This window comes from Cyprinodon tularosa, unplaced genomic scaffold (assembly GCF_016077235.1).
Source record: "Cyprinodon tularosa strain WSP-4 unplaced genomic scaffold, ASM1607723v1 ctg124, whole genome shotgun sequence".
Lineage (NCBI taxonomy): Eukaryota > Metazoa > Chordata > Actinopteri > Cyprinodontiformes > Cyprinodontidae > Cyprinodon > Cyprinodon tularosa.
The window spans coordinates 2,893,160-2,921,106 of record NW_024038048.1 but is presented as its reverse complement, the minus strand read 5'-3'; the positions used below and the strand labels follow the sequence as shown (position 1 = coordinate 2,921,106).

The 27,947-nt window shown below is 41.6% G+C and overlaps 1 protein-coding gene across 1 annotated transcript in view; it reads left to right on the top strand.

The window, feature by feature from the left end:
* The first annotated feature begins 1,421 nt into the window (after positions 1-1,421).
* The window catches only part of LOC119777485 (TSC22 domain family protein 1-like), a 38,161-nt gene continuing 11,635 nt past the window's right edge, over positions 1,422-27,947 (top strand). The window contains exon 1 of the mRNA XM_038276373.1: positions 1,422-4,667. Coding sequence (XP_038132301.1) covers positions 2,167-4,667 — 2,501 coding nt within the window. The 5' untranslated portion in view covers positions 1,422-2,166. The remainder of the gene's footprint in view (positions 4,668-27,947) is intronic.

Below are 27,947 nucleotides of genomic sequence, written 5' to 3'. Positions count from 1 at the left end.
ACTGAGATTTTTCTCCGAATTCTGACTTTATTCTCAGAATTTTGGATCTTAATTTAGATGGGCACCGTGAAGGAAGAGATGTGGGAGCACTCAGCTTCACTGACAAAGATGTGAGTTGTTTGGGAGGAACAGTAACACATTGGTAGGGTGACCAAACGTCCGTATTTCCCAGGACATGTTCGTATTTCACGTCCTGTCCTGGGCGTCCCGGGTTTTTTTTAGAAAGTGAGGAAATGTCCTGTTTTTTTAAATTACCTTCATTGGACCATTAAATTTACAGACGCTAGGGCACTGCGCACGACGCTGCGTGTGACATCACCCCTGATCCGCGCCAGTGCGGGCAGCCCTGTTCTTAATCAGAATATAGATAACGTGGCTGTCAGTACGCCAACAACATGCAAAGGCACAAATGTATGTTTACCAAAGATTTACAAAAGAGTTTCCCCGCTTTCAGACCGGGTCGAGACAAATGGGAGGCCTTGTGCACAGTGTGCAAAGCAGGCACATATGTCTCGGTGTCCAATGGAGGTGCAAGGGATCTGAAAAGCCACCTGGACACCAAAAGTAAAGATAGTCTATTGATATGTTTGTTCGTTTTTGGTACATTTTGGAGTTATTTTTGCTAAAAAATTGGTATTTTTTGTTAATTAGCTCATTTGTTTATTTTTTCCAATAACCTACAGAACAGACATTATTTCGTTCATTGCTGAGGCTGAGTAACATCATATTGGGAGTTGAGAGTTATTGTTAACTTTTATTGTTAAGTGAGGGATGTTTAGATGAGACATTATTTGTTTCATTGTGCTATTCATTCATTACAGGAATTGTTAAGCATTTTTAATAAATACATTTTGAATAAAATTATCATTTGTTATTAGAGTTATTGCTGTTGACTTTTACTGAAAAGCATTTTTAATAAATCAACTGTTAATATCATGTTATTGTAGGATTACGTAGGCCTATGCATGGGAACAGAGATCCCCCCCCCCCCCCCCCCCCCCCCGCTCCAAGGTGTCCTGGTTTTTCAAAATGAAAATATGGTCACCCTACACATTGGTGGAAATAATGGAATCAGGTGACTTTTTACATGGCTACGGGTTAATGCTAACATGTTTGATAGCTGGCAGAATTCAGTCAGATTTCTAGGATTAAAGTCAGAATTCTGACTTTTTTTCTCATATTATAGCGAATAAAATTTGAAAAGCAGATAACTTTTTTTTTGTCAGTGGCCCTAATCGTGTTCCTTAAGTAGATATTCTTGAAAATGTAAATTAATATCCTTATCAATAAAGTTGAAAAAAAAAAAAACAGAAAAAAAACTGTTGAGCTCGGCCCTCTCCGTCAGCCTTCGTGCCTTTCGCGCATCCGTTCTTTTTTAGCTCGGCGCTTTCCGTCGCCTCTCGTCCCCTTTCGTCGGTGTTGATGTTGAGCTCGGCGCCTCACCCAGACTGCTTTATGTCTGGCAGCAGGGACCATGCGCGGTCGCCATATTACTGAGAGCACCCCTCCTCTCCGGTCCCGTCACAGCAGCCAGAGCAGGAGACGCTACCGCTGGGGGAGAGGACCGGTGATACAGCAAAACTAAAAACGTGGACTAGCTGGCATGGAGGAAACCTTTGCACTCCGTTGTTAAGTGATCACACCGCTTTTACATCAACGTCATCCGATTGAAAAGAGTGGATTTGTTCATTTTGGATTCCTCCGAGTTAATTCAGCAGTTAAAGACTCGCTCACTGTAGACTGCTAACCGGTGATGGAGACTGGCAGCTAGCTGCAGCTAAATTATCAATAACTTACTCTGCTTCTGCTTCGCTGCGGGTGATTGTTTCCACCGAGAGACAACATATCCTATAAAAAACCACCGGGGATGTTTTGTGTTTAACAAAGACGCAGTCTGACGAATCAACCGGCGAAGTACGACTGGCATCAGCTGACGTTAGCTCGCTAGCTGCTAGCTTCAGTCGGCTCGCTAACTGACTCTGGGGGGGAAACGCATCAGAGGCGGTTGATATCACAACTGCTTTGCTTTGGAAATATAATTAATCATTTAGATTTGTTAATTTTTTTAATTGGGTTGTCTGTTAACTGTAGTCTCGGCAAAACGGCGCCGCTAACGAGCCTTATAACCCACTGTCAGAGAGCAACTACCGCCCGGATTCAGCCGGAATGCATCATCCGGAGCCTGCAGGAGACTCCGGCAGCGTCAGAAAGATGCCGCATCCGACTGTCTTCCACAGGAGGGGCAGCAACACGAGCAGCGGGAGCGGCTCCACGCTGTCAGCCACCGTCAACAACAGCCACGTTTCAGCCGAGGACTACCAGCCCTCCCTGTTGATCCAGCCTCCCGCTGCCTCGTCCTCCCCGGGCCCCCATCACCCTCCTCCGCACAGCTTGAACCTCCAGCCTCAGCCCTCCCAGCAGACTGGAGCTCAGATTAAAAAGAAGAGTGGTTTTCAGATCACAAGCGTGACTCCAGCTACGATAGTTAGTACCAATAACAGCATTGCTGAGGACACAGAGAGTTATGATGACTTGGATGAGTCTCATACAGAGGATCTGTCATCTTCTGAGATCTTGGATGTATCCCTCTCACGAGCTAACGATGCAGTCGGAGCGGAGAGGAGCTCTTCGGAGGAGACTTTGAATAACTTCCAGGAGGCTGAGACCCCCGGAGCCGTGTCCCCCAACCAGCCTTCTCATCCTGGTACCTTGACCCAGGCCCAGCAGCGTGGCGGGGCCATTGTAAACGGCACTATGCATCATCATCACCACCTGAACCCTAATCAGACATACCCTCTGACCGGAGCTTTACCTTCTCTCACCCAGAAAATGCCTTCTAACGTGGGTGGCCCTCAAGAGAATGTTTCCCATGCTGCCCCTCAAACTATAGTCCCCCAGTCAGCGGGGATCGTGGCCCCGGGATCGGCCCCTGGAATGCACAGCTCTGCAACAGGCACTACAGTTAGTGTTGTTAATCCCCCGACCAGCAGCAGTGTTAATAATGTGAATATGTCGGACTCTGCCAATGTGCCTGTCAGAGGGGGGATCGGCACGAGTGCAAGCAGCAGCGGCGGCGGTAGCTTCCCCCCCAATGTGATGAGCAGCGCTGGTGGCGGGGGTCTAACTGGAGCCAGCCACGTGTCTGCTGCTAATATCAACCCCATCCAACAACAGCAAAACATCAACTCCATAACTACTGCAAGCGCTGCTTCTGTTAGTGCCTCTGGAGGCGGGGGAGTTCCCAGCGGGATCCAGGGGAGAGTTGGATCAGCTGCGAGCCTTCCCGCAGCGGCTGTGCCTTCAGCTGTCCCTGCTCCTGCAGTCACCGCCACCACCTCCCGTTTCCGGGTCGTGAAGCTGGACTCCAGCTCCGAACCGTTCAAGAAGGGCAGATGGATGTGCACAGAGTTCTACGACAAGGACGCACCGACGCCTGCCCCCTCCGCTTCTGTGTCTGAAGCCGCATCTCTCAGCTCGCGTCAGTTCATGACGGAGAGCCTTGCGGGGGCCTCTGAGAGGGAAAGCACAAGTGGAAGTTCTGTGAGCAGCACTATTAGTACACTGAGCCATTACATCGAGAACATGGGCAGTGGTGAGGCTAGCGGGTCCCCTGGACCCCAGCATGCCCAGGATTATGCCTCCCCTCCTCAGGGCTATCAAGGAATCCACAGTGGCCTAAGCGTTGGAGTACCTCAATCCCAAGCTCACATGCATATCCAGGATATGAACCACCCTCATGGGAAAGCGCCTGCAGCCCCTTCAGCTCCTGCAAACATCCATCAACCTGCAGCCATGCCCGGTCAGCAGGCCGCCGTCGGTGCTGTTCCGCCGCAGCAGCTCACCTACGCCCAGGCAGTGGCTAATCAAGCCCCAAACTCCTCGCAGGGCTTAGTGAATATCCAGCAGCAAAAGATTAGCTACCCCAACCTTCAGCAGCAGTCGGCCACATCCCCTCCAGCACCCCCGGTGTCGGTTAGACCACCAGAGTACAACCAATCACAGCAAGGCGTACCCCAAGCCGCTGCCTCTCAACCTCTTTCTAACCAAGCGGGTACAGTACCAGCTGGCCAAGCTAACGGTGTTACGCCGATGATGGGTGGACCTCAGCAAACCCAGGGGCTCCTTCACACGCAGCCCCCCGCCTCCAGTATGCCTCCGCATGTTGGGTTAACCGGTCTGGGACAGCCGCAGAACCTCCAAGGCCACGTCGACGTTCAGCAGAAGCCGCAGTCCCTTCCAACTCAAATACAGAACACAGGGCCTAACACCCAGCTTCCCGCCGCAGCGCATCAGAACCAAGCATCGGCTTCCAGCGTCCCTCCACCCAGTGCTCATAACGATCACCTGGCTCAGCCTCAGGCCGCCAACGTCGCCCGGATGCCCCCCCAGCCATCTTCCATCAGCCTGACGCAGGACTCCAGCAGCGCCCAGGCCCTGGCTCACGCCGCCCAGGCCAACGCCCTGTACGCCAGTCTGCCCAGCTTCACCACCACGCAGCTGCAGGACGCCCAGAGGCTGCTCCTCCAGCATCAGTCCTTTCTCAAGTTGCCCGGCGGGGACGCTGGATCAAACACCGGCCCAGGTCAGGAAACCGAGGGCAACACCAACACCGCCAATGCCTTAACCGCACCAGCCGGCCTGAAGCCTGCAGACGGAGAGGATGATGGGTAAGAGGCATTCACTCACTTTTCTTCCTAAATCATTAGAATTAAGTCATCTGCTGGCATTTTTTCCATGAGAGCGGATCAATTGTTTGGGATGTGAGGAAAGATGATTATCTGCTAGCTGTCTGATGAGGCGCCTCTCATCTTTATCAAATGTCTACGGCGATCCGACATTTATTTATTTATTTTCCTGCCTGCACATTTCTACAAAATCCCAGCTGGGATTTAGGCTGAGCAGGGCAGTTTGTCTTGTACGATTTCAGTTTCATTTTTAGAAAGTCGGAAGTGGGGAAGCAGTTGTGTGATGACAGATTATTGGCTGGATGCACACCTGATGGATACAGCGGTTTCTTTGGTAGAAATGTTTCTCTCCCACTTTAATCCCAGTAGAAAAGTGTTTTCCCCTTGTAAATGAACTCACAACTTGGAGTTTGAATTTGATAGTTATTTTTCTTCTTTCCTGTAAAAAGAAAAAAGAAGAAACTTACTTTGAAAGTTACTTTGTTATGTAAATCCCTTTATTGTCCCACAGGAACCCACGGCTCTTTAGCGCCCCCCTTGCAGCTCCCTGGAGCTTTTTCAAAAATGTATGAAAATCGATTTTTTTTTTTTTTAATATATATATATGGTCTGCAGGAGGTCAAATAAACAATAATTATGTTTTCTAATGCTGTAAATATTTGTATAATATATAAAGGTAAACAATAATTTGCATCATAGCCATAGAGCTCAGTGGTCATAACTTGTAACCGGCGTGGCGTGGTGCCAGGCAAAGAAAGCCGCAGGCGTGTCTCGGACCATGGATTCCAAAGGGGAAAAAGGAAGATAGCTTTTGAGAAAAAAGGATTCAAATAGACCGAATCATTTGCTTTCATTATCAATGCTGAAGGATTGCCTGCTTTTTTGCTTTGTAATGAGAGGTTGGCCAAAAATAAAAAGAAAAATTTGGAAAAGCATTTCCAGGGAAGGCTAAATATGCAGCCAACCACCAAGTTGGGAGGGAGAGAAAAAGTGCGATTGCAGAACTTCTGGATAAATTAGAGGAGAGCAAAGGAATATTAAAAAAGTGGATTGCATCTCCAAACTCCACTACTGCTGCTGCAGGTAGCGCTCTGAGGCAGGGATGGGAACTTTCTTCCATTTTTATCCCCAAATCCTAAAAATACAAACATCACCAAGGACCGACGGTGACGAAGGATGTGGGATTTCAGGGTTAGAGAGCTCTGCTCTGATGGATGTCAGTTCCTGCTGGATCCTCATGACTCAATCAACTCCTCCCAACAGAAACACATCCACCATAGAAAGATTTATTTATTGTGTTTCTATAATTTCATCAATGCAACAAAACTTAAACCGCGCGCGGTGAGAGCGTTCACTGCTCCTCCCTGACCTCATGCTGCTGTGTGACAGTTGCTCCAGGATAAACATTTAATCATGAATGTTTATTATACATTTAAGCCCACATTGTCCTTTTCTACACTTAGAGTCCATGTTGCCATACGAGTTATATATAGGACTTTAACATTTTTTGCCGCTCCAGACAGATTTATTTTTTGTTTTTTTTGGTCCAAATGGCTCTTTGAGCAGTTTGGGTTGCCGACCCCTGCTCCAGGCTAAACCTTTAGGTTTTAAGAAGTGATTTCCGAGGTTAATCAGGAATTTTAATCACCCTCAGCCTGTCTAAAAGGCTCCAAATGCGACCTGCTCCAACAATGCTAACCCTCTTTCTGTAAACCTTATTTCTACATTACATATTTCAAATAGTTTAGAATATGTTGATTAAATCCAAGCAGGTTAAAATACTACATTAGGTCGGTTTCTTTGGATGGTCAGGGTTTTTCCCCCCAGCTTTCTCTTTATTATTGAGAGGAATTGATGGTGATGGACGGCTTCTGTTATCACATGATTCTTAGATCTGGGGATTGTGGAACCTGTGCGGTGCTGTGGGGGGGTTGGGCGGATTATTTCCTTTCATGATCACGAGATTTTTTTTTTGGCCAAACCAAAGGAGCATTGTTTTGGTGCAGGGTGCAGTCCAGCCATCCCTGCTCCGCGCCATCAACTTATCCATATGTACACTTTGATGGTTTGTTTTGGCAAAAATCATTTTAAGTTCAGTCTGTGATTCAGTTCTGTGCTAAATTTAAACACATTGAGATTCTCTCAGCGTTAAGAGCAAGATGTCTCACTATTTACACTCTTTTAAGACAAAAAAAATTAAAAAAATTCTAATTACTTCACTGAAAATTAGACATAAGTCCTGCTTATAACTGAATTAAGTTTTGAATTGTGCGTTTTGAACAGAATATTATACCTGTTTTCATCATCTTGTTTTAATAGTGACAGTTGGTGTATAAGAAGCTGAATTTATTGCTTGTTCATTGACTTCATCTTCTCTGGTAGCTGGTGTGCAGTCGGCTGTTCAGGCCTTAGCCTGCCAGCTGCAGTTTTCAACCAGCGTGACCTTTTATTAGAGTGATGGATGTGGCTCCTTTAATTTCTGCGCCATGACTCCTTAGGTGATTTCATGTGACCAGAAATATGTCCAAACAAAGCTGTCAGTCTTGTAACACCAGGAAGTGGAGTGCAGTAGCTTTCCGATGCAAATCACAGTATTCACACAACTGTTTAGAGTTAAGCTAATCCAGTTTTTAGCTGGGGAACCAGACTTTTTAAAGGTTTCTGTAATATTGAGCCTGTTTGATGATTGTGGCATCAGCTGGCTGATACTTTAGACAATATCAGTGTTGTTTTTTCTTCCTTTGCCCAATACATCTATGCATTTGCTGATTCATTGGTGCATTTAGCAGCCGTGCATTAGATCACATGCATTCATTCCTGCTCCCTTATTTGTTTTACATTGTGTATATTTTTTGTGTTCAATTTGTTTAGCATTTGTTCTCACTGTGTCCTTTTTATTATGTAAACTGAGGAAGATAAAACTTATCAGCTCCTTAAAAAAAATCAGCAATTATCAGGGATCAGCTACCCTGATGTCAAAACCATCTGTAACGGCCTTAAAACAAGCTGAATAAAATAATGTTTAGCTTCAGGAACATAAACGATCCAGGATGTTTCTCATTTATTAAACTTGCATCTAACTGGTTTGGTTCAAAGCAATGATGATCTGTTAGCCATTCTTGGTTAGCTGCGTTTTAAAATCCAAAATATGAGAAGGTCATTTGGAGTGATTTGCTTTAGTTTATATAAGGAATGCACGGATCTGTCTATACCCAATCCGATTTGTCCTATTAGTTCTGATAAAAAACGGTTTATAAAATGTGTCTCTGAGGTTGATGATCCGTAAGAGGAACAAAATGTGCAGCCGCTTGTTTGAAAAAGAGTTTTTGAATTCTATGAAAATTAAGAGAGTATTGAAATTATTTTATAATAACTAGAAATGATGATGCTTGATGGCGATAATATCAAATAAAAGATTAAGAGCTTATTTGCAGTTCAGCCACTTATTGTCCAGATGAGATGAAAACAGACAAGGCTGATGGTGATCTCTGAGATGAACTGCTCGTTTTAAGCTTTTTTTTTTTTTTCTACTTCCTCCTGTTCCAGCTGATTCATCTCTAACCAGTTTGTTCTGTGGGTTGAGGCACAGGTGCTTCCCTCTAGCAGTGATTCAAACTGTTTTCAGGTTAACCATAGCCGGCTAACTCTGCACTCTCTAGAGTTTCTTTGACTCTATGCACCGACTGTCATGCGGTACAAACAATAATGTCGTTTGAACTTGAATTTGAATACTTCCGAGCACCAAAGAAGAATTCCCATTCGATGTGTCTTTCAAACTGGGAATTCATGGAATGTAACAGACTTCTGGTGACTCCCTTTATGAGGTTTTGTTTTCAGCTGCTGCAGAGTTGCTGTCGATGTTTCACTTTCACCTTTGATTAATCTCCTTTCTTCATCCTAAATCCTCACTTAAACCCAACTATTGTAGAAACACAGTAACAAAATAAATAAATAACACTTATTTATTTTTTCCTTTTTATAGTTGAGAGAAGTGTGTTGACAGACCAGTCATCCAGGGAATAATTTAGTTGGTGTAGTACTCCGTTTCTGCTCCTGTTAAGTGATCATCCAGAGACTTTCTTTGTTGTTTTTCATCTTTTTTATTTCGTATTACAGAGAAATCTGCATCTTTCAACCTTATTCTCTGTATTAATCTCCAAGCATGATCTGCATGTTAATAAGATCAGCAGTTCAGCAGAGGCTGTGGTCTACCATGTGGCTCCTGTCGACATATTGTCTGCCTTTCATAGTGTTTGCCCTCAATTATCACACCCCCCTAAGGTACAGCTGTAAAACTCTGGGGTGGAAGGGGGGTCCTTTCATGTGCTTGTGTGTCACATAAGTGCTGACGAGGCATTAATGGGACGACTTCAGATGGGCTGGTTGTCTGTCTGTTGGTGCGACTCGGCCGTTTATTAGCTTTTAAAAGGGATTCGGAATGAAGGGAATCATATTTGATGTAGGTCTGCAACCGGGGATGGGGGGGATTTACCATTAGGCAGTTGCCTAGGGCCCCAAGTTCCTGAGGGCCCCATAAAACTCTGTTTACATGTATGGTTAATACAACTATTCCTTATTTGTGCACATTATGTTTTTGATAAAAATCCTTTCACTAAAATGCTATCAGAACGCTTATAATAAGTGTTTCGCCCCCCCCTTCAATTTGATCAGTCCATTTCCTTCATATGTTTAGAAAGGTCCAAACAGACAGCAGCAAACCATTTGAAAACAAAAATACGAAGAGCAGTGTTGCAGCTTGGTGCTTTTTTGTTGCTATATTTAGCAACTTTTCAGACCCCTCTAGCACTATTGGTTTTATTTAAAGAAAGCGCCTAGTGTTAAATCTAGCGACTTTTCTGCTACTGGAGTCTTTGGCAACATACATATAAAAGCAGCGAAGTCTGCTCTTCAGAGCAAGTAGATTGGTAACCCCGCCTCCTGAGGCAGCATGAAAAGCCAGCTGAGTACAAAACATAGAGAGGAAAACAACAAGAAGAGAGGGACAAAACGTAGAACTAGAATAATGTATGTCTATTCTATAAAAGTTTCTGTTTTATGTGTTGTCTTATCAAATCAGAGGCCCCCAGGCCTGTCTTTGCCTAGGGCCCCAAATGTCCTAAATCCGCCCCTGGCTGCAACTAACGATGTTGTAGTTAATTAATTAATCTGTCTATTAGTTTTCAATTAATCGATTAATAATAGACCTTTTTCACGACAACCGGAAGCTGCGTCTGAAAGGGCTGGAGCACTTCCTGTTTTACTCTGAAAAATGTCTCTCCTCCGGTGCTTTTCGTCATCCTTACTTAGTTTGCCAACACTTTCGCGGATGCGGAGGAAATCGCTGCGGCGAATTCCCCCACCAACAAATCTGTGAAAGGATACAAGTTCTTCCACGAAGAATATATCCACAGCTATCAAGGCAAGAAAAGACGTAGCTTAGCGAGCTAACTGCTAGCTGCAAGATATGAGCTACACAAACATCGTAATGAAGCCTAACTTAGTATCTAAATTATGTGGAATATTGGAGACGGACATAGTTTAAACTTTTCAGTTATATTTTGACATTCTGAAATTTGTTTGCCACTACAGTTTGTGAAAAACAGCATGCTAGAATATTATGTTAGTTCTGAGATTCTAGATGATGCTTGATGTTGAAACTATGCTTTACTTCTGCATGCCTGTAGTGTCAAATATTGTCAAGGGACAGGTAGTTGTCAGAGCTAGATGCTTCAGATCCATGAAGAAAAATGAGGAACCGCACAAGCTGCAGGTTTGAAACAGTCAGAAAGCCGGGTGGCTCTTGCTTGGTTCGAGTTCCTGTTCATGTTTGACGGCTGAAGAACTTTCACGTACGACTTCTGGACTACTTAGAGCTTATTCTAACATTTTCCTGTTCAGTTGTTACTATTTGTTTTATGTTTCTGTTGCGGTTGCAACATAATCTGTGGGAATGCATGATAGGACAGATATGGCTGTTTTCTTGCCCTACATGAACAACCAGGTACAGAACAAAAACAACTGCGCCGAGACTGAGCCATTTTCTTAGACTTTTATGCTAACGCTATAGCCACCGGAAGTTGTCAAACCCCACATCCGCTTTAAAACCCGGAAGTGTGAAAAAGGTCTATTGTATAGAAAAAGGTTCCTTAAAGAATTTTTTTACAGAATAAAATCAGGTGAAACTAAAGTTTTCCACTTGTGGAGTTCTGGCTGAGCACTTTGATGGATGAGAACGTTTTTATCTTGAAAATATGTTTTTTTTTTTTTTATCATTTTGGTCTAATTTCTGCTCTATGTGGGTTGCTCTGTCCGCTAAAGCCATATTTTAGTATCTCTATTCTCCAGTTAAGGATTCATTGATTACCTAATTAGTTGACTGTTATTTTAATTATCAACTAATCATGATTAATCCAGTTAATTGTTTCTGCCCTAATTTGATGAATCCAAAATTACATAATTCATAGCTAAACTAATGCTTTCGATGTGAATTCTTTTGATATATTTAAGTATTCATTAAAGTGATAATTTGGTCCTATAGATGGATTCTTTGTGGTTTTATTTAATTTCCTATTAATGCTTCATCACTCTGAGTTCGTCTCTTCATTCTTGTGCAACCTCAGTACAGCTGACATAATGCACTGTATAAAACATAAAACATTCATCTAGCTGCTCTTGCTGTTGGACGTTTGTCGTTTCATCTTTAAAATAACAATTGTTAAATAAAAAAACTCTTCTTATAATTCATGGGATCATAGTTTATTCTATTCTGAAGTACTGTGGTGTGATGGAGGAAAACTAGGGTCCAGGATGGCTGTAAAAAAGCGATCAGGGCCCCCCACCGGTCAGTTAGTGCTGAAAAATTGATGAGTTTGTGAACAAACCGTGCTGCTGGTGATAATTCAGTGACATTTTCTCTTTGTGCTTTAACTAGTAATAATAAAGCTGCCAGTGTAACCTTTTCTTTGTGCATTTGGTGCAAGAGGACCAGTCAAAAACGATAGCAAAGCTTTATTTGAGGTCTGAGAATTTCACCGAGCGCTGTTGTTGTCTTTGAGAAATGTTCATCTTCAAAGTGAAACCCTATGCAACAGTCTTCTAAACATCCTTATTATATCAATATGCCTTGTGGTATTTTGTTTGTGGAAGCTGGCTGCATAGGCTGTGGTGATCATCGTAGCCCGTCTGCAGTAAGTGTTCATTCTGACAAGAAATGAAACTGTAGGAGAGAAACAAACGAAGATGATCAGGTCTTATGGATGTGAGGGCTTAAATGACAAGATTCCCGGTATCTACTTACCTTTAGAAAACAACCACAGCATGCAGTATATATTTAAAATGAACAAAACTGTCATTGTTTAATTAAAAACACATGGCAATTTTTTTCTTGGGCTCCTAAAATATTTATTAGTTCTGATAATTTTACCTGTAAAACTAGTTAGTAGGAACCGGAGCTTAAGGAGTAAGAGTTCAAATCCAAAAGTTGCAGTGATTTTTAAACGCTAATTGTCTGGAATATTACACCATATTAATGTTTTCTTCTAATAGATGACCACAAGTATTGCAAGCTCATATTAGCTTGCTAATTAGCAGTTCTACCAGCCATAACTGATAGGCTGCTCAAGGCTTGTTGGTTCTAGTTTGTAAACAGCAGTCCTTCTAAAGGAGGTGTGGCTCTTTAGTTCGTCTGTGATTTATGCAGCTGGAAGTTTTCAAATGGCAAAATCTGTCTTTCTTGTAAGAAAAGATTCTGGAAGCCTCTTTTTCAGACGTTTTTGAAAATGGATCGCATACATGCATTATACGCTATTAACTTATTTGCAATAGGATGCAAAGTTACCTTTTTTATTTTAGTCTAGTAAAATAAAATAATAATTAAATAGGAAACGCGGGGCAACATGAATGGAGCAAGGTGCTACGTTTACAGCTGGGAAACGGTACGATAATTTACCAGCCAGTTAAATAAGACAATACAGATGTATCGGTCACATCATTAAATCAAACGCCGTGTGTGTGTCAGAGATGTCAGAAAATGCCTTCTCCTGAAAATTTGAGTGAGCGTGGAGCAATTTCGCCTGAGCGGCAGGAAGATTAAGGTGAGCGCAGAGCGGATTTTGAGCAGAGCTTCCTGGCGCAACTTTAAGCGGTGGAGCGAATGAGCAAACATCCTCCTGAGCGGGGAGCGCGAATTGCGCGGCGCTCTGTTCACATGCTCTGGTGTGATCAGGTAGATTGCATCAGGCCGCACAGTGTGAGAACATACACTCACCGGCCACTTTATTAGGTACACCCGTCCAACTGCTCGTTAACTCTTAATTTCTAAGCAGCCAATCACATGGCGGCAACTCAGTGCATTTAGGCATGTAGACACGGTCAAGACAATCTCCTGCAGTTCAAAGCGAGCATCAGTATGGGGAAGAAAGGTGATTTGAGTGACTTTGAACGTGGCATGATTGTTGGTGCCAGAAGGGCTGGTCTGAGTATTTCAGAAACTGCTGATCTACTGGGATTTTCACGCACAACCATCTCTAGGGTTTACAGAGAATGGTCCGAAAAAGAAAAAACATCCAGTGAGCGGCAGTTCTGTGGGTGGGAATGCCTTGTTGATGCCAGAGGTCAGAGGAGAATGGCCAGACTGGTTCGAGCTGATAGAAGGGCAACAGTGACTCAAATAACCCGTTACAACCAAGGTGGGCAGAAGAGCATATCTGAACGCACAGTACGTCGAACTTTGAGGCAGATGGGCTACAGCAGCAGAAGACCACACCGGGTGCCACTCCTTTCAGCTAAGAACAGGAAACTGAGGCTACAATTTGCACAAGCTCATCGAAATTGGACAATAGAAGATTGGAAAAACGTTGCCTGGTCTGATGAGTCTCGATTTCGGCTGCGACATTCGGATGGTAGGGTCAGAATTTGGCGTCTACAACATGAAAGCATGGATCCATCCTGCCTTGTATCAACGGTTCAGGCTGGTGGTGGTGGTGTCATGGTGTGGGGAATATTTTCTTGGCACTCTTTGGGCCCCTTGGTACCAATTGAGCATCGTTGCAACGCCACAGCCTACCTGAGTATTGTTGCTGACCATGTCCATCCCTTTATGACCACAATGTACCCAACTTCTGATGGCTACTTTCAGCAGGATAATGCGCCATGTCATAAAGCTGGAATCATCTCAGACTGGTTTCTTGAACATGACAATGAGTTCACTGTACTCAAATGGCCTCCACAGTCACCAGATCTCAATCCAATAGAGCATCTTTGGGATGTGGTGGAACGGGAGATTCGCATCATGGATGTGCAGCCGACAAATCTGTGGCAACTGTGTGATGCCATCATGTCAATATGGACCAAACTCCCTGAGGAATGCTTCCAGCACCTTGTTGAATCTATGCCACGAAGAATTGAGGCAGTTCTGAAGGCAAAAGGGGGCCCAACCCGTTACTAGCATGGGGTACCTAATAAAGTGGCCGGTGAGTGTACATCGTGAGCTGTGAACTTTTAAACCCTGCGGTTTTGGCGTACAGTGTGAGCTGTAGCTGCGTGCAACTATTGAGCAAATCGTACAGTGTACGCCTGGCTTTACAGTTGTGTTTGTTCTGTTGTGTGTTTGACAGAGGGAGGTTTGGTAGATTCCCAAAGGTCTCAATTGTCACCCAAAGTATGTCTGTGAGAAGCCGCCATCTTGGATCGGGGCAACATGTCTCTTGATCCGTGTCACTACCCGATCCGTCCTGTGCGAACAGATATACATCCGGGTGGCCATAAATAATGTAATTGTGGTACTAAAACTGCTTATTTCTATCCTTAACTCACTAAATAATGCTGATACGCATCTTTAAAAAATGTTCATGCTCAGAGCAGTCCGGAAAAATATGATTAAATCATGTTTATCTGCATTTTAGTTACCTCTTTCTTTAGAATACGCATTATATAGCATAAGGTTGAAACAAAATGAAAACATAAAACTCAAAAAGATTAGATTTATGTTTCAATCCAAAGCCAAAAAAGTTAGCCACTGGAAGTAGCGTATTCTCTCAGGAAATACATTATTAACATTTAACACATTATATTTTAGTACGTTTACTGTTTTTGGGGAGGGAAAACGTCATTTAGGTATTCTTAACAAAAGAAAGTCAAGCACGACCCGGGTGGATATCTGGATGCGCAAATGAGCTGATGGGGCATGCGCGGGATGGGTCGTGCTTCCAGGACGGATCGGGTAGCGACAATCCGTCAGACATTTTACATATTGAGGGGAGATATGAACAGCCCCTCCCAATATGAACATGGAGAAGGGAAAGAAATAGAAGTGGGATGAATTAGCAACGATGCTAGAAAAGAAGGAGAAAGACGTGGGTGGACTAAAGGAGAATATTTGAGTTTTAAATCATTTTTCCTTGGAAAATTAACTTCTTTAGAAAAATGTTGACTTTAGAGTAAAGAAAACCAGGAAGATGTCTCATCTCACTCAGTGAGAAGCAGCCAATCAGACTGCAGGCTTTCTATGGAAGCAGCCCTTGTCCCGCCTCCTTGACTTTGATGTACAGTTTAAGACCGTTTAACAGATATTTATGATGTGCTTCAGCACAGAAACATGAAATAACTTAACAAATCATGAAATGATTGTATTCTGTTCTTAAAATAAGATCAGTGTATTTATTTTAGGCTCGTATAATAAATTATTTATTGAATAAATGCTGTATTTATTTCTAGTTTAAATAAATGTACACATTTCAATAATTATTTGTTATTTATTTAACGTATTTATTGCCTTTTAATATATTTTAAAGTTTTTAGGCAGAAATGTAATAATTCCAACCAAATTGGGAATTTTCATCCCAGAATCTCATTAGTTTTGTGCCCTTCAGACTGTTGTAGTTATTTCTGGATGACGGTACAACATTACTACCTTTTTTTTCAAATAATTACCTGAAAATGTCCTCTGTTGCTTTAAATACTTTTGGAAGTTAGTTGCATTTTCTTTAGCAACAGTTCTCCATTTGCTAAAATCACAGCTGAACACCATTTCTTTTTCTTTCCGGAAGGAACGAACAAACCACAGTTTTTTTCCTTCTCTGTAAATGCAGAGCCATTGTTGTGATGGACACTGTGTGGATGGGGCTGTGAGATAGCTCAGAGGAATGTGGTCTGGCTGGTGGTGTGATGACTATCTGTCCCGCTGGCCGTTCTAAAGTAATCTTTCCCCCCCCACCGGTGCTGCTGGGAGTCGGTGTGTCCTGGGTCTGTTGCTGATTGTGTGGAGATCAGCGAGATCCCCAAAATTCCCAACGCGCTGCGGAAGTGACCTGACCTGACCCATCCTAGTCAGGTCTGCTGAGGACACGAATGGTCAGGGCCAGATGGAATCACTCCAACATGGCGAATAGTTTCTTCATTACTGCCCTCTGTGTAGTCCACTTTTATTAATGCTTGAAAATATTTCTACCTTAGCTGCTAATCATATCCAGATGTTGCAGTTGCTGATTCTACAGCAGAATAAAAAAAAAACCTAAAACATTTTTCAGTTTTGGTCTTGCCATATTTTGTGTTGATTAGCAGAACTGTAGGGAGATCTGTTGGTTTAATAATGATGCTGTGTTAAAACTTGGTCGTATTTCTCAACAAGAGGAAGTCTGTCCTTATTAGAACCTGCTGTCTGGTGGCTTTCAGCATGACTTTGAGTTATCATCAAAGACACAAGTTTTTGTGTTTGCTTGTTTTTTAATGGTGTGCTGCTGAAATTGGGATAAAACGATATATTTATTTAATTGCACTACTATAAATTGTAATGTGAAAACACAAATTATATAATCTTTACTGCTTGATTTAAGAAAAAAGCTCCTGCTTAAAAAACTGGACAACCTAGAATTATTTATTCTATGCTGATACAGATTTAGTTCAGACCTGTTATTTTAGGGATGATAGCGTCTGAATTATGGGACTCATTAAATGTATTTTCACGCAATCCTTATCAAAAGCCCCCTTCCTTCAATCTGTAGCTGGTGTCAGAAACACCCATAGTTAGCCAGAGATGGGAGGGATCCTTTTTTTTTTTGAGTGGTCGTTTTTGCATGTATATAGTGTAGGGGTGGAACGGTTCATAAAATCCACGGTTCGGTTCGGTTCACGGTTTCGTGGTCATGGTTTTCGGTTCGGTTCGGTATATGCTGATTGTTAGGAAAATCTATTGTGTTTTGTATAGTACAAAATAGGGGTGGGTATTGCCAAAGAAGTCACGATTCGATTAGAATCACCATTCACAGGCCACGATGCGATTCTATCAAGATGCATCATGATACTTAAATTATTGCGATGCATTGCAATATTTTCTCCTCCATGTTTTGTTTTTGAATGACTCGGCGCAGTATCCCGCGGCCGGAAATGCTTGTGACACAAGGCAGCGTGCGTCAATACATCCGCAGCGACATCTACTGGACTGGAAGTTGTATTACACTTGTTTTTTGGCTGATGTTCGCCAACCATTCATGGAATTTTATTTATAAAATTTTTTTAATTAATAATCGATACTTGGCATCAAGAATCGATGCAGTAGATCACGAAAATTAGAATCACGATGCATCATCATGACGATTATTTTGCACACCCCTAGTACAAAACGTGTTGCACAAAGCTTGCACACTGTTTTTATCCACAACTTTCTTTGCGCCGTCATCGTAGGTCACTCCAAATGCAAAGCGCTCCCTTACAGCAGACCTATAAAGTGCTGCTGGCGCGTCTTCCAACTCCTGTCCTTTCCCACTCGCCGTACCCACACAATTCTCCACAACAACTGATTTTTTTCTGCTACACCCGGCTACGCTGCTTCGCTTCTTCTTGTTTACTGCTGGTGGTTGGCTTTGGTCTCATTACCGCCACCTTCTGCTCTGGAGTGTACACGCTTCGCCTATGAGAAAAAGGAGCTGCGCATGAACCGAACGCAACACACGCGAATCGAACCGAGACAGTCGAACCGAACGGTTCAGACGGTTTTCATAAACCGCTCCATCCCTAATATAGTGGTAAAAAATGTAATTTTGTCTCATTCTTGTTGATCTAACTATGCTTGTTTCGCAAATATTCTGGTGGCTTTCCGATGACATTCACAGTAAACAAACTGGCTACTGCAGATTCCTTCCGCCAAAGTAGATTGCCAAGCAGCTTGCAACTAAAATGTCTGTCAACTTAATTAACAATAGTAAAAACAAAAATGATGTTTTTCCATAGAGAATATCTGGGGCTGACATAAAAGATGGGATGATTTAAGCCTCTACTGGCTTATATGTTTGGGAAGTTAGGACATTTTTTTGTTAAAATCTCCCCTGTTGTTGTTTAGCTTAGTCCTGCCTCAGTCTTAAACTGTCCTCTTGATTCTCCATCAGGTCATCATTTTGACATCCACAGCTCATTAATAGAGGCCACAGACCAGAATGCTTCTAGTTATTATAGCTCTATGTTGTTGTTTTTTTGTTTTTCCATAAGAATTTCCCAGTGGAAGTAAAGTGGATTGTTTAATATTATTCTTCATAAAAGAAATAATTATTTGTTAACTGCTTGCCCTTAAAATCAAACAGTATTTGTTATGCTACTGAGCACCCCCACCCCCCTCCAACGCCTGTTTACCAGGCACAAGCTGAGCCAGAGAGCACCAGAACACAGCAGAGCGTCAGCATGATGTGCTTTTATTTGTGGAGGTGGTGATACTACCTACGACTGAATATTTAACTTCTTTTATTTCCTGCAGTCATAAACTGTCTGGCTTTTTCTTTTCTTTCAATGAGCTAATAGAGCTAAACACAATCTCCCCTCTTCCAGCTCCTGTAGTTTCCTGCAGTGTAATATACCTGTTTGTGTTTCACTGATGCCTCATTGATTTGTGTTTGTGCCCCCCTCGCGCTGATTGCTCCTTTTTTCCATCAATAAGCAGGAATGTTTCACTTCAGAGAGCTGTGGGAAAACTAATAGTCTGTAATGGACAGTAATGGATCGTGTTTAGTGTCGCTTTCATCTTTTTGAAAATGACCCTACGAAACACTAAACACACTTGTGCTATAAAAGCAGAACCTGGATGAGAAATGTTTTTATAGAGTTTTTATATCTTTTTTTTGCATTGTTTTATGTTCAGCATGGGCTCTCTTCTAAAAAAACAAAAAAAAACCTGTGCTGATTTTTCTAATTCAACATTATGCTTCTGAAAAAAAACACAATGATGACCCAATTCCCACTTCCTGCCAGATTTAGTTTAAACAGTTTACGGTGTCTGGCACTTTAACAAGGTTCCCCGGATTTTAGGATGAGATAGATGCTAAATATTGAATATTAGGTAGTTTTGCACATATTATTGACTTAAAGCTAAAGCTTACTCCTATCTGACCAGATCTTCAGCCCAGTGTAAAAAAACAAACAAACATTGCAGTAGTCCCTGATACTACCGCTAAGCTAACCAGTGAAATCCCTGATAAACAAGCTTGATGTCGCCCTCTTTCACTTACAGAATAATGCAACACTGCTGACAAAGATCCACAGCAGTCTGGGAGCTTAAAGTCATGCCATCATCAAGCATAGCTAGCACTGCTACCACAGCTACTTCTACATGTGGCTTGTCTTCATGACATGATGCATTACCGCTATTTAATGGACAGGGGAAACTGAGCGCTAACTAATACTAGCTGCTAGAAGGACAATGACATGAGTATCTGGTCCTTTGTTTACATTCAGGTAACAGTAACTTCACTTGGTATTGGGTTTACTATTATCAGGCGATGGTGGTTCTCATATTAGCCATTAATAGACCTTTGATGTGTGCCTTAACATCTTATTCACAGTAAAAGGTAATAGTGTCCATTTTTATAAACTTGAAAAGAAAGAAATGCTTCAGTATGATCTGTTTGATCTCTCCAATGGCGTTGCCGTTGCCTCTGACTCCTTTCAGTGTTTTAATTACAAATGACCACACACATTCTCTTTGTTGCATTAAGTCAAATAATATTTAATAATGTTTAATTTTTATATACTTATTAAAATGTAAAAAAAAAAAAAAAAGTGTAATTTGTTTAGATTTTAACACTGCGGTCGAAACTGGCCCCAAAGAGCATGGATAGAAACATAAAGCTAACACTACTGGAAGGCAGTGGCAGCTGGTGGAGTTTTCTCCATGGGGGGCTAAAACTTCAAAATCGCGTCAAAAATCAATCAAATGTACATTAAGGTATTAGACCAGTATATTTACATGAATGCAAACAACAAATAAACTTTTCTGAAAAGTGATTTAAATCAGTCATACCCGCCGTGATCTATGCTGGGTTGGTTCCTGATATTTGAAAAAGGAGGCAGGGAAAGCAAAATAAAGCGCTAGCCTCGCTGCGTGCAGTTAGCCAAACCTTGTAAATTAAAAATTCTATTAACCTGTCAATCAATTGCAATTTATAATGGATAACTGTGACACCAGTGCTGTGGTGGTACGTGGTGTGCAATAAAGATGCTTTCAGCTCTGGGTGCAGGAGAGCTGCGTCCCAGGATGGTTTTGCATTGCATAGTGCATAAACAACTTTTAACGAAAGATTTTTGTCTGACGACAAACAAAAAAGCTTTACTCATTATTAAAGATTAATCTTTCACCTCTATAAAATATATTAATATATTGTGAAATATTTTAATTTTATAATTTAATTTGTACTTGTTTTCTTTTTTCTTTTGTTTCTTGGGCCCACTATTGGCCATCCTGCTGGTAGGTTAAAAACATTATAGTTGTCCAGACTAAATAAAAGCACACATATATCACCTTTATCAGAAGGACAGCTCTATTTTCTCTGATTTAATTATTGGAAACATTAGAATTGACCAAGAAAACTTTACATCAGTGTTCAGCAATGTGACTGGCTAAAGTCGTAGGGAAATCATACTTAAGTCAAATCATTCTGGCTTAAACATGTATATAAATGTACTCTTTATCAGACTATATTGTCCCAAAATTGAGAAAATTTCTAATAAAAAAAAAAAATCCTGTCTTAAAATCCTGCAGGCCAGTTAGTTATACTTCAGCTTGAACACCTAAATTCAGACAATCATAAATCAGCGGTCATCTGTCAATAAAATTTTTTGGCTTGATTCATACATCGCAGCTAATATACGCAACGGTTGAAATGAGAATCAATTACTTTACCATTGAGTTCCGTCCCAGTGTTCACAGGGATCGACGTCTGTATCTTCGGCAGTCGTAGAGCTAATGAAACTGGCAGCGTTGCTGCTCAAACGGCTGTAAGCCTTCTACACCAAACCAAGCTTCGTGGTCCCAAAGTAATTTCCCATTGGGAACCTACTAGCACTAAGTTGCTAACTGGTTAGCAAGATGCTTCCGACATTCTGGCCACAATCAGAGTTACTTGCGAACCTTCCACCACCATCCCGCCCCCTTGATAATCGACCAATCACATTAACTTTATTCACTCATGTAAAGTCGTGCACCACTCTGGAGTTCGGTAATGCAGCTTTTGGAACAGCCGTTTCCCTACAACTTTAAAACAAGTGTCAAACGCTGGTGCTGACAGCGTCCCAAAATAATTCTATTTTGGAGACTCAAGCTGTCACTGAGAGCTGTTGGTAACCAAATTATCATAATAGCTCTATTCAAGATTCTTCGCCTTTCACAATAGTGTTAATGGTTCCATCTTTGGTATGAAGTTTTGAAAAAAATGCTTCTGGGGTTTTTGAGGGCTGCTTGTATCCTTGTCCCCAAACATGCAGGCAATGTGCTGAATCATGGCCAGCATTTCTGTGGCCAGAGGAGTGTCCAGTCAGCTCAGGGGACATTACACATAGAGCAGAGAATGCAATGAATGACTTTGCGTTTGCTCAAAACGATGCTGAAGGGAGTCTTTCCCCCCAACTGTTTAAAGTCATGCACGTCAATGTTATCAATTAGTTATTGAATTTTTTCATTTTGCAGTATTCGCACATAAAAGTAGAGCAATAAAAAAGTTAAAATTATATAATCAACTAAAGAAACAGAGTCCATCTGTGTGCTAACATTTCCTAAAACTGTGAAGCACAAAGATGCTTCATACCATCAGATATCCTTATAATGCACTGCCTTATTTCTGTTTAACCCATCCAAATAAACAACAATAAGGAAAGTCTGATCATCTGCCTGCTGGTTACCGTGAACAGTTGTCTGTTCAGTCCTGCTTGTGTTTCAGTTCTCCTTGCATCAACTAAGAACCTACTTCCATCTTGCCACAGTAGCCCACCTAGGTTAGACGTCTTCAGACTCTAATACAGCATATGAAAATCACAGTAAATGTGGTTACTTATTAGGCAAACATGTCGTACAATCCCCCCTATTGGCCTCTATTTACATTGAAACAGGAGTCCAATGTAAACCTCAAGCGTGTTTAGCTTTAGCCGCTCTGCACAGTGCTGCACTACCCCCTGCTGTTCGGCAAGCTGCAGTCTACCTTCATATATCAAGCTCCTCTCTATGCATGCCGGGCTTTTAAATGCATATTTTTTTTAGCATATTCTTTTTTTTCTTCCCCTTTTTCTTAGTTTTTTTGGCTGCTCTTTTTCCACGTTTTAGGGTGTTTGCTCAGAAGGCTCCAAGTCTTTTAGCCTTTTTTTTTATTTGTGCTAAGGCATTTTTCACTCCATTTTTTTAGTTTTTATTTTTATAAACGCATAACTATGACATTCTGTTTTTCTTTGGCCGCTTTTAAGCTTCAACATCTAAGATTTGTGGATTAGTCATGTGAGAGCTTTTGAGGGCAACGGGAAGCTGCAGCAGTCTTGCGTCACATACCTATAGGTTTCATTTGCTGCAGAAAGAGAGGATTAAAAACCCAAGATAAAATCTGTTCCATGAAGCAGACGATGTCTGAAATTGAAAAAGTAAAGAGGAGCAAAACTAAAGGTAGTACATATGGATGAAAGAGATTCTTTTAACACTGTTCTATGAGGTGTAACGCCTCAGACTGCAGATAAGGGTCTATTGTGGTTGTATGTTCTGTTAACATCAGTTAGCAGGCCCGCCATGAGTAGAATTCACAGGTGATTAAGTATGGGTTTATTTTAACAAGCTAATAATCATCCTATGAGACCACAGAGTGGTTTAAGCCTTGAACTTCACTCTCTATAATGATGCAGAAATCTAAATGAAGGCAGATTCTAACTCCTAAAGTTCTGCATATATCTAAATTATCATCTTAATACATTCCCCTAACTCTTTTAACTTCTGGGTATGAAACCAGAATATTACAGCAACTAATCATATGAATGTAGAAAAGGTATCTGCTTGGATCTGCCAGTAGATGGCAGTGTGCACAAACCCAGAGGTTTGGATGTCAGGTTAAGCTACATCAGCTTCAGGGTGAAGAGCTTTGTGGTTGAGCCATCAGTGTTGATGTGATCTGTGGTTCCTGATTTGTTCATCGTATCTACAGTTTTATTTTCAGATTGTTCAAAGGTGAAGATGCATTGCTCTAGAGTTGCGCATTAGTGGGGCTTATTGAACGCTAAATACAGTCAGAATAGAGTGAGGTTTTATGAAAGAAACATAAAATGGACCATTGAATAACCTGCTGATCTGCTCTTTTCCTGTTTACGGTGAATTTCATCCTTGTTGTGGTTAAATTCATAAACTCTTTTGAAAAAACGTAAATTTACTGCACCTTATCTCTTCTGCAGTTGTTTAATTTCTAAAATCAATATTTAAATGTCTTAAGGATCAATGCCTTGGAAACATGATACTGTGATAATGGTTACTTAAATTATGCTATAATCTAAAATAAATAGTTAACAAAAAAATACAAATACAAGCATTTGGCTTGTTACCCATCATTGCTTCAACCAGTTCAGTATGTTGTTTTTTAACTAAACAACTACTTTTAAGAGTGCTTCTCTTTGGGGCTCTATAACCTAATTTTCTTTTGTGTGAGGAATCTGTGAGGATTTGTTTCCTTTGCTCTGTCATTCATAACTCTCTGTTGGACATGTTTCAGCCTGCAGCCTTCAGAGGGAAATATTAGGACACAAATGAAAGTGTTGCCAGAGTCGTCGCCTCAGTAGATGTTCCCCATTCTATGTGAAGTTGTGCCAGAAACCTTTAGGGCTTTGTTTTGTAGAAACAGTCTTTACTCGCCAGATTAAAAGACTCTACCTTCTGTAAATGTCCTTTTGGTTTACATTTCCATCATTTCCTGACACCTCTAGTTGTGCTTTAGCATTTTTGTTCCGTTTTATCGGCCCCTCTGAAGATGACTTATTTTGTTTAACATTAAAGCCCAATTAAATAGTTTATTATTTGCTTTATCTGTTTGGGATGATGTAAGAAAAAAAGAAAACATTACTTAAAAAAATATTAGAAGTGATTTCATTACAGTATTTTTCCAAATCTTTTAAGGACTCAATTCTTTACCACTGATTCCCAGCACCTTCATTGAACACTGTATTTACCTCAGTCCTTGTTTTAGTGCATAAATGCTGCTTTAAATTAGGATTTTTTACCGTTAAAATAAATATAAGAAACAATGAAGCAGCACTGAAACCATCTTTTTCTGTTTTCTACTGTAACTTTTTCCATGGGTTGGTTCATTTGTGGCCGACCAGAAGATGGCGTCACGCAGCAGGCTCCATCCTTTTCCCCTTAAGCACATCATCATCGTTTCCTTCCAGTTTGAAGCAGCTGCAGAGTTCATCAGTCATTTATCACGTACAGATGTCTCATCACTGTTTGGGGGCACTGAACAGTGAAACCACAACTTTGGATATCGATAGAAGATACAAGAACAAAAAATGCAGATTTTCATCAGAAAAGCAGCATTAGTGAAGACGTTGGCCTTGTGGAATAAATCCCCTGAACCAAACAGTCCTGCAGTGTAGGACGGTTTGGTAATATGCTTGTTACTAAGCCGTACCCATGATAGCCCTGTTTTCCTTCCAGATTTAGGCCTGGAGACGCGGGGCTGTTACTAATCCACAGCTCTGTCCTGTAATCCGACATGAGCTCAGGAATCGTCACCGCCTTAATGGTCTCACATATTGATTGGATGGACCTTATTTGACTTGAAACAGCTAATGGAAATAAGATCAAAACCGGTGTTATTCAGAAATAAGAAAAAACAACTTTATTTCAATTCAGTTTATTTATATAGCGCCAATTCACAACACACGTCATCTCAAGGCACTTTACAATTCAACCAGATCATACAGTCAAATTGATTCAAAATTTTCTATCTAAGGAAAACCATCTGATTGCATTGACTCGAAGGCGATCTCACACCAAGCATATCTTTTTTAGAGCATAATGTCTAATGATGTTTTTTTAAAGGAAAAAAACCCACAACTTTACTGCTCAAATTAAGAGAAAATTCATTTATTTAAAGAAATTCTCACCTATTATAGATCAGTTCTTTCACTGTTGAAAGACATTTTTGTTTTCCTTGATATAAACAGTCAAAGGCGAAGCTAATGTATAGGATTAGATTATGTAATGTGTTTGTGACAAGTTGTGGCCCTCCACTGCCTCCCTTCAGCCTCTCTTGCTCTTGTCTTCTATTGCTGCGGTTGGCATTATTTCTGCCTTGCACTGACTGAGCTGGAACGTGGTGTTTTCTTTGTCCTCTAATCCTTTTAAGGCCAAGTTTCACCCCATATTATTCAAACCTGCTGCTCACTTACCCGTCAAAACCTCTGAATAACTCCTCTACACCCAGTTATCTTCTGGATCAGGTGGCTCCTCATTTTCTCTGCCTTCTTAACAAATACAGAAAAAAAAACCCATCAAGGTTTGTTCTGTTTCTACGTATTGGAAGAGTTTCAACTCCATGAGCTTGTATCATGCTGAAGGGACGGACCAAGGCTTTTAGCCTGTAGATGTTGCTTCCTTTCCCACACTCCTACCTGACTGAGGATTTGCTGCTGTCAGCCCAAATGCTTCAATAGCACTCCTCTTTCCTACATGTGGAGGCCAAATTGGCCACTCATCAGTCCTCCCTGCCTCTCTGACTGACTCACCGAGTAGCTCTGTGGAATTCTCCACAGTCAGGGTGTGACTATGGAAAATCCACTGCCAGGACTTGCTGGTAAAGTCGGTATAGATGTGCCCTCCTCTATCAAACTACAGCTCAGGCAAAAGCCTCTCCAGTTCAATAGGTCTTCTTTTATTCACGGCTCCAACGCCTCCGGCCCTTTTTTTATTAGCATTGTGAAGCCCTCTACTGGGTGACGCAACAGAACAGAGCCATTCCAAGACACAACGCTAACCCACCTTCAGTACATTGGAAAATAAATTCATTTCAGAACCATAGTTTGAGTTTAGGTATGAAACCACCATTAAAATGATCCATATGCTCTGAATTTTTAATGGTGTACAATTTTCCTGGGTTTACTGAAATCTCTTAGAAGTTCCTTTGTTATATTAATGTTAACATACCGTATTTTCACGACTACAAGGTGTATATAAACGTCTTTTTTCCCCCTCAAAATGTGCGGCGCGCCCTATAGTGCGGACGTTGTTGAGACCACCATGAGAACGTTAAAGGGGGAAGTGTGGGCGTGGATTGTGTATAAAAGAACAGGTATGTGCTTTATGCCGAACATGAAAGAGTGGCTGAGGGAGGTGTTTGTAGGGAGACTAGGTGTTGTTTTTCCACGCATCACCATCGCTGTTAATCTGTGATTCCATGCGTGCCCATCTCACAGCCGATGTGAAAAACATGGTGAAACAAATGAACGCTGTGCTTGCTGTTATTCCGCGAGGTCTGACAAAGGAACTTCAACCGCTCGACATTGGTGTGAAAGTAATGCTACGTTCACGCGTCTGCTGCTTCATTTTTACTGCTTGTACCAGTTAGTTCTGACGTGCGACTGAAGCAGCTTTGCTGCTCTGGCTGCGCGGTGCAAAAGTGTGTCTGACGCGCGTTGGGCGGAGCTACTCTATCCTTTCTTTGCCTTGCAGCTATATTTGCTGTGATCAGTGGGAATAAAGTAGTTTTAATATGTTTTTAAGTGAGAAAGTCCACCTGAAAACTTAATCATTGCAGTCAGTTCATCCAGATTATCATCCTGCCTTCTAATATTTGTTCTGTCGGAGCCGCTCAGACCCCCACATACCAGCGGTGCGCTGTCAGTAGGAATCCCATTCAACAGCGGCCTCTGGCCGGGTCGCCTCCTCGCGGTTCACCGCGGCGGCTGGTAGGTGTTTTTCATCTAAATAATCTAAACTGCAGGCACCAGGATAATAAAAGCAAACATATTCTGCCGGCAGATTTCTGCATTTTAAGTTAATTTATGCGTCAATAAACTGTTTCAGAGGAGTGATCACAGCACTCTGTGTCATCAGCGATGTTTCTGTCTCACGGCCAGCTTCCAGGTTTGATTAATACTTTGTAATAAATACATGAATAAAGCACAATCATACTCAGTTTTGCTCCTGCTCTATTTTTAAATACGCAGTAGAGGTATTTAAATGTAGTAGAGGATATGTACCTGCATATAAAAAACGCGCCCTATAGTCCGGTGCGCCTTATGTGTGTGTTAAATACAGAAATGTCACACATAACTGAGACTGCGCCTTTTAGTCCGGTGCGCCTTATGGTCGTGAAAATACGGTAATTAATAATTGTAAAGATATCCTTAAAGCATACAGGTACAGACAGGATAATATAAAGTACAAAAATCAAGTTAATAGACTGTTTAGTAGACAGGGGAAAAAAAAAAAAAAAAATGGATGATAGATTAAAAGAAAAATGGTGACCTAAAAAAAAAACTATGCAATTAAGCACATGGTTTTATCATTATTCTATTATTTAAATTTTACTAATTTGTTTGTCAAAGGTTGTTTTTGCTGTTAATTTGAAGCAAAGGATGTTGTTTGTTTGTAGCATCAGTGATGAATGCATTTTTAAAGTCTTGATGGAGAACTTTCTTCCCTAAAAAATATTCTTACTCTTACACAATTTCTCAATATTGGAATTCTGTGTGACCAACCAAGGTCAGACTAAAGGAGGTGAAATGGAAAGGAAGATGTTCCTGGTAAGATGTTGGGGAGAAGTTCAAAGCGGATTCAGATCTTAGACGTATGTTTGACATGGCTGAAGAGAAGGAGCAGGAAAGGAGAGACTTAAACAATAAATTGACTCTGAAGGAGCAGCGGAAATTCACAGCTCATGTAGATGAATATGTAAGAGACTAGGTCTGGGATCGGCAACCCGCTGCTCCGGAGCCACACGCAGCTCTTTAGCGTCTCCCTTGCGGCTCCCTGGAGCTTCTTTA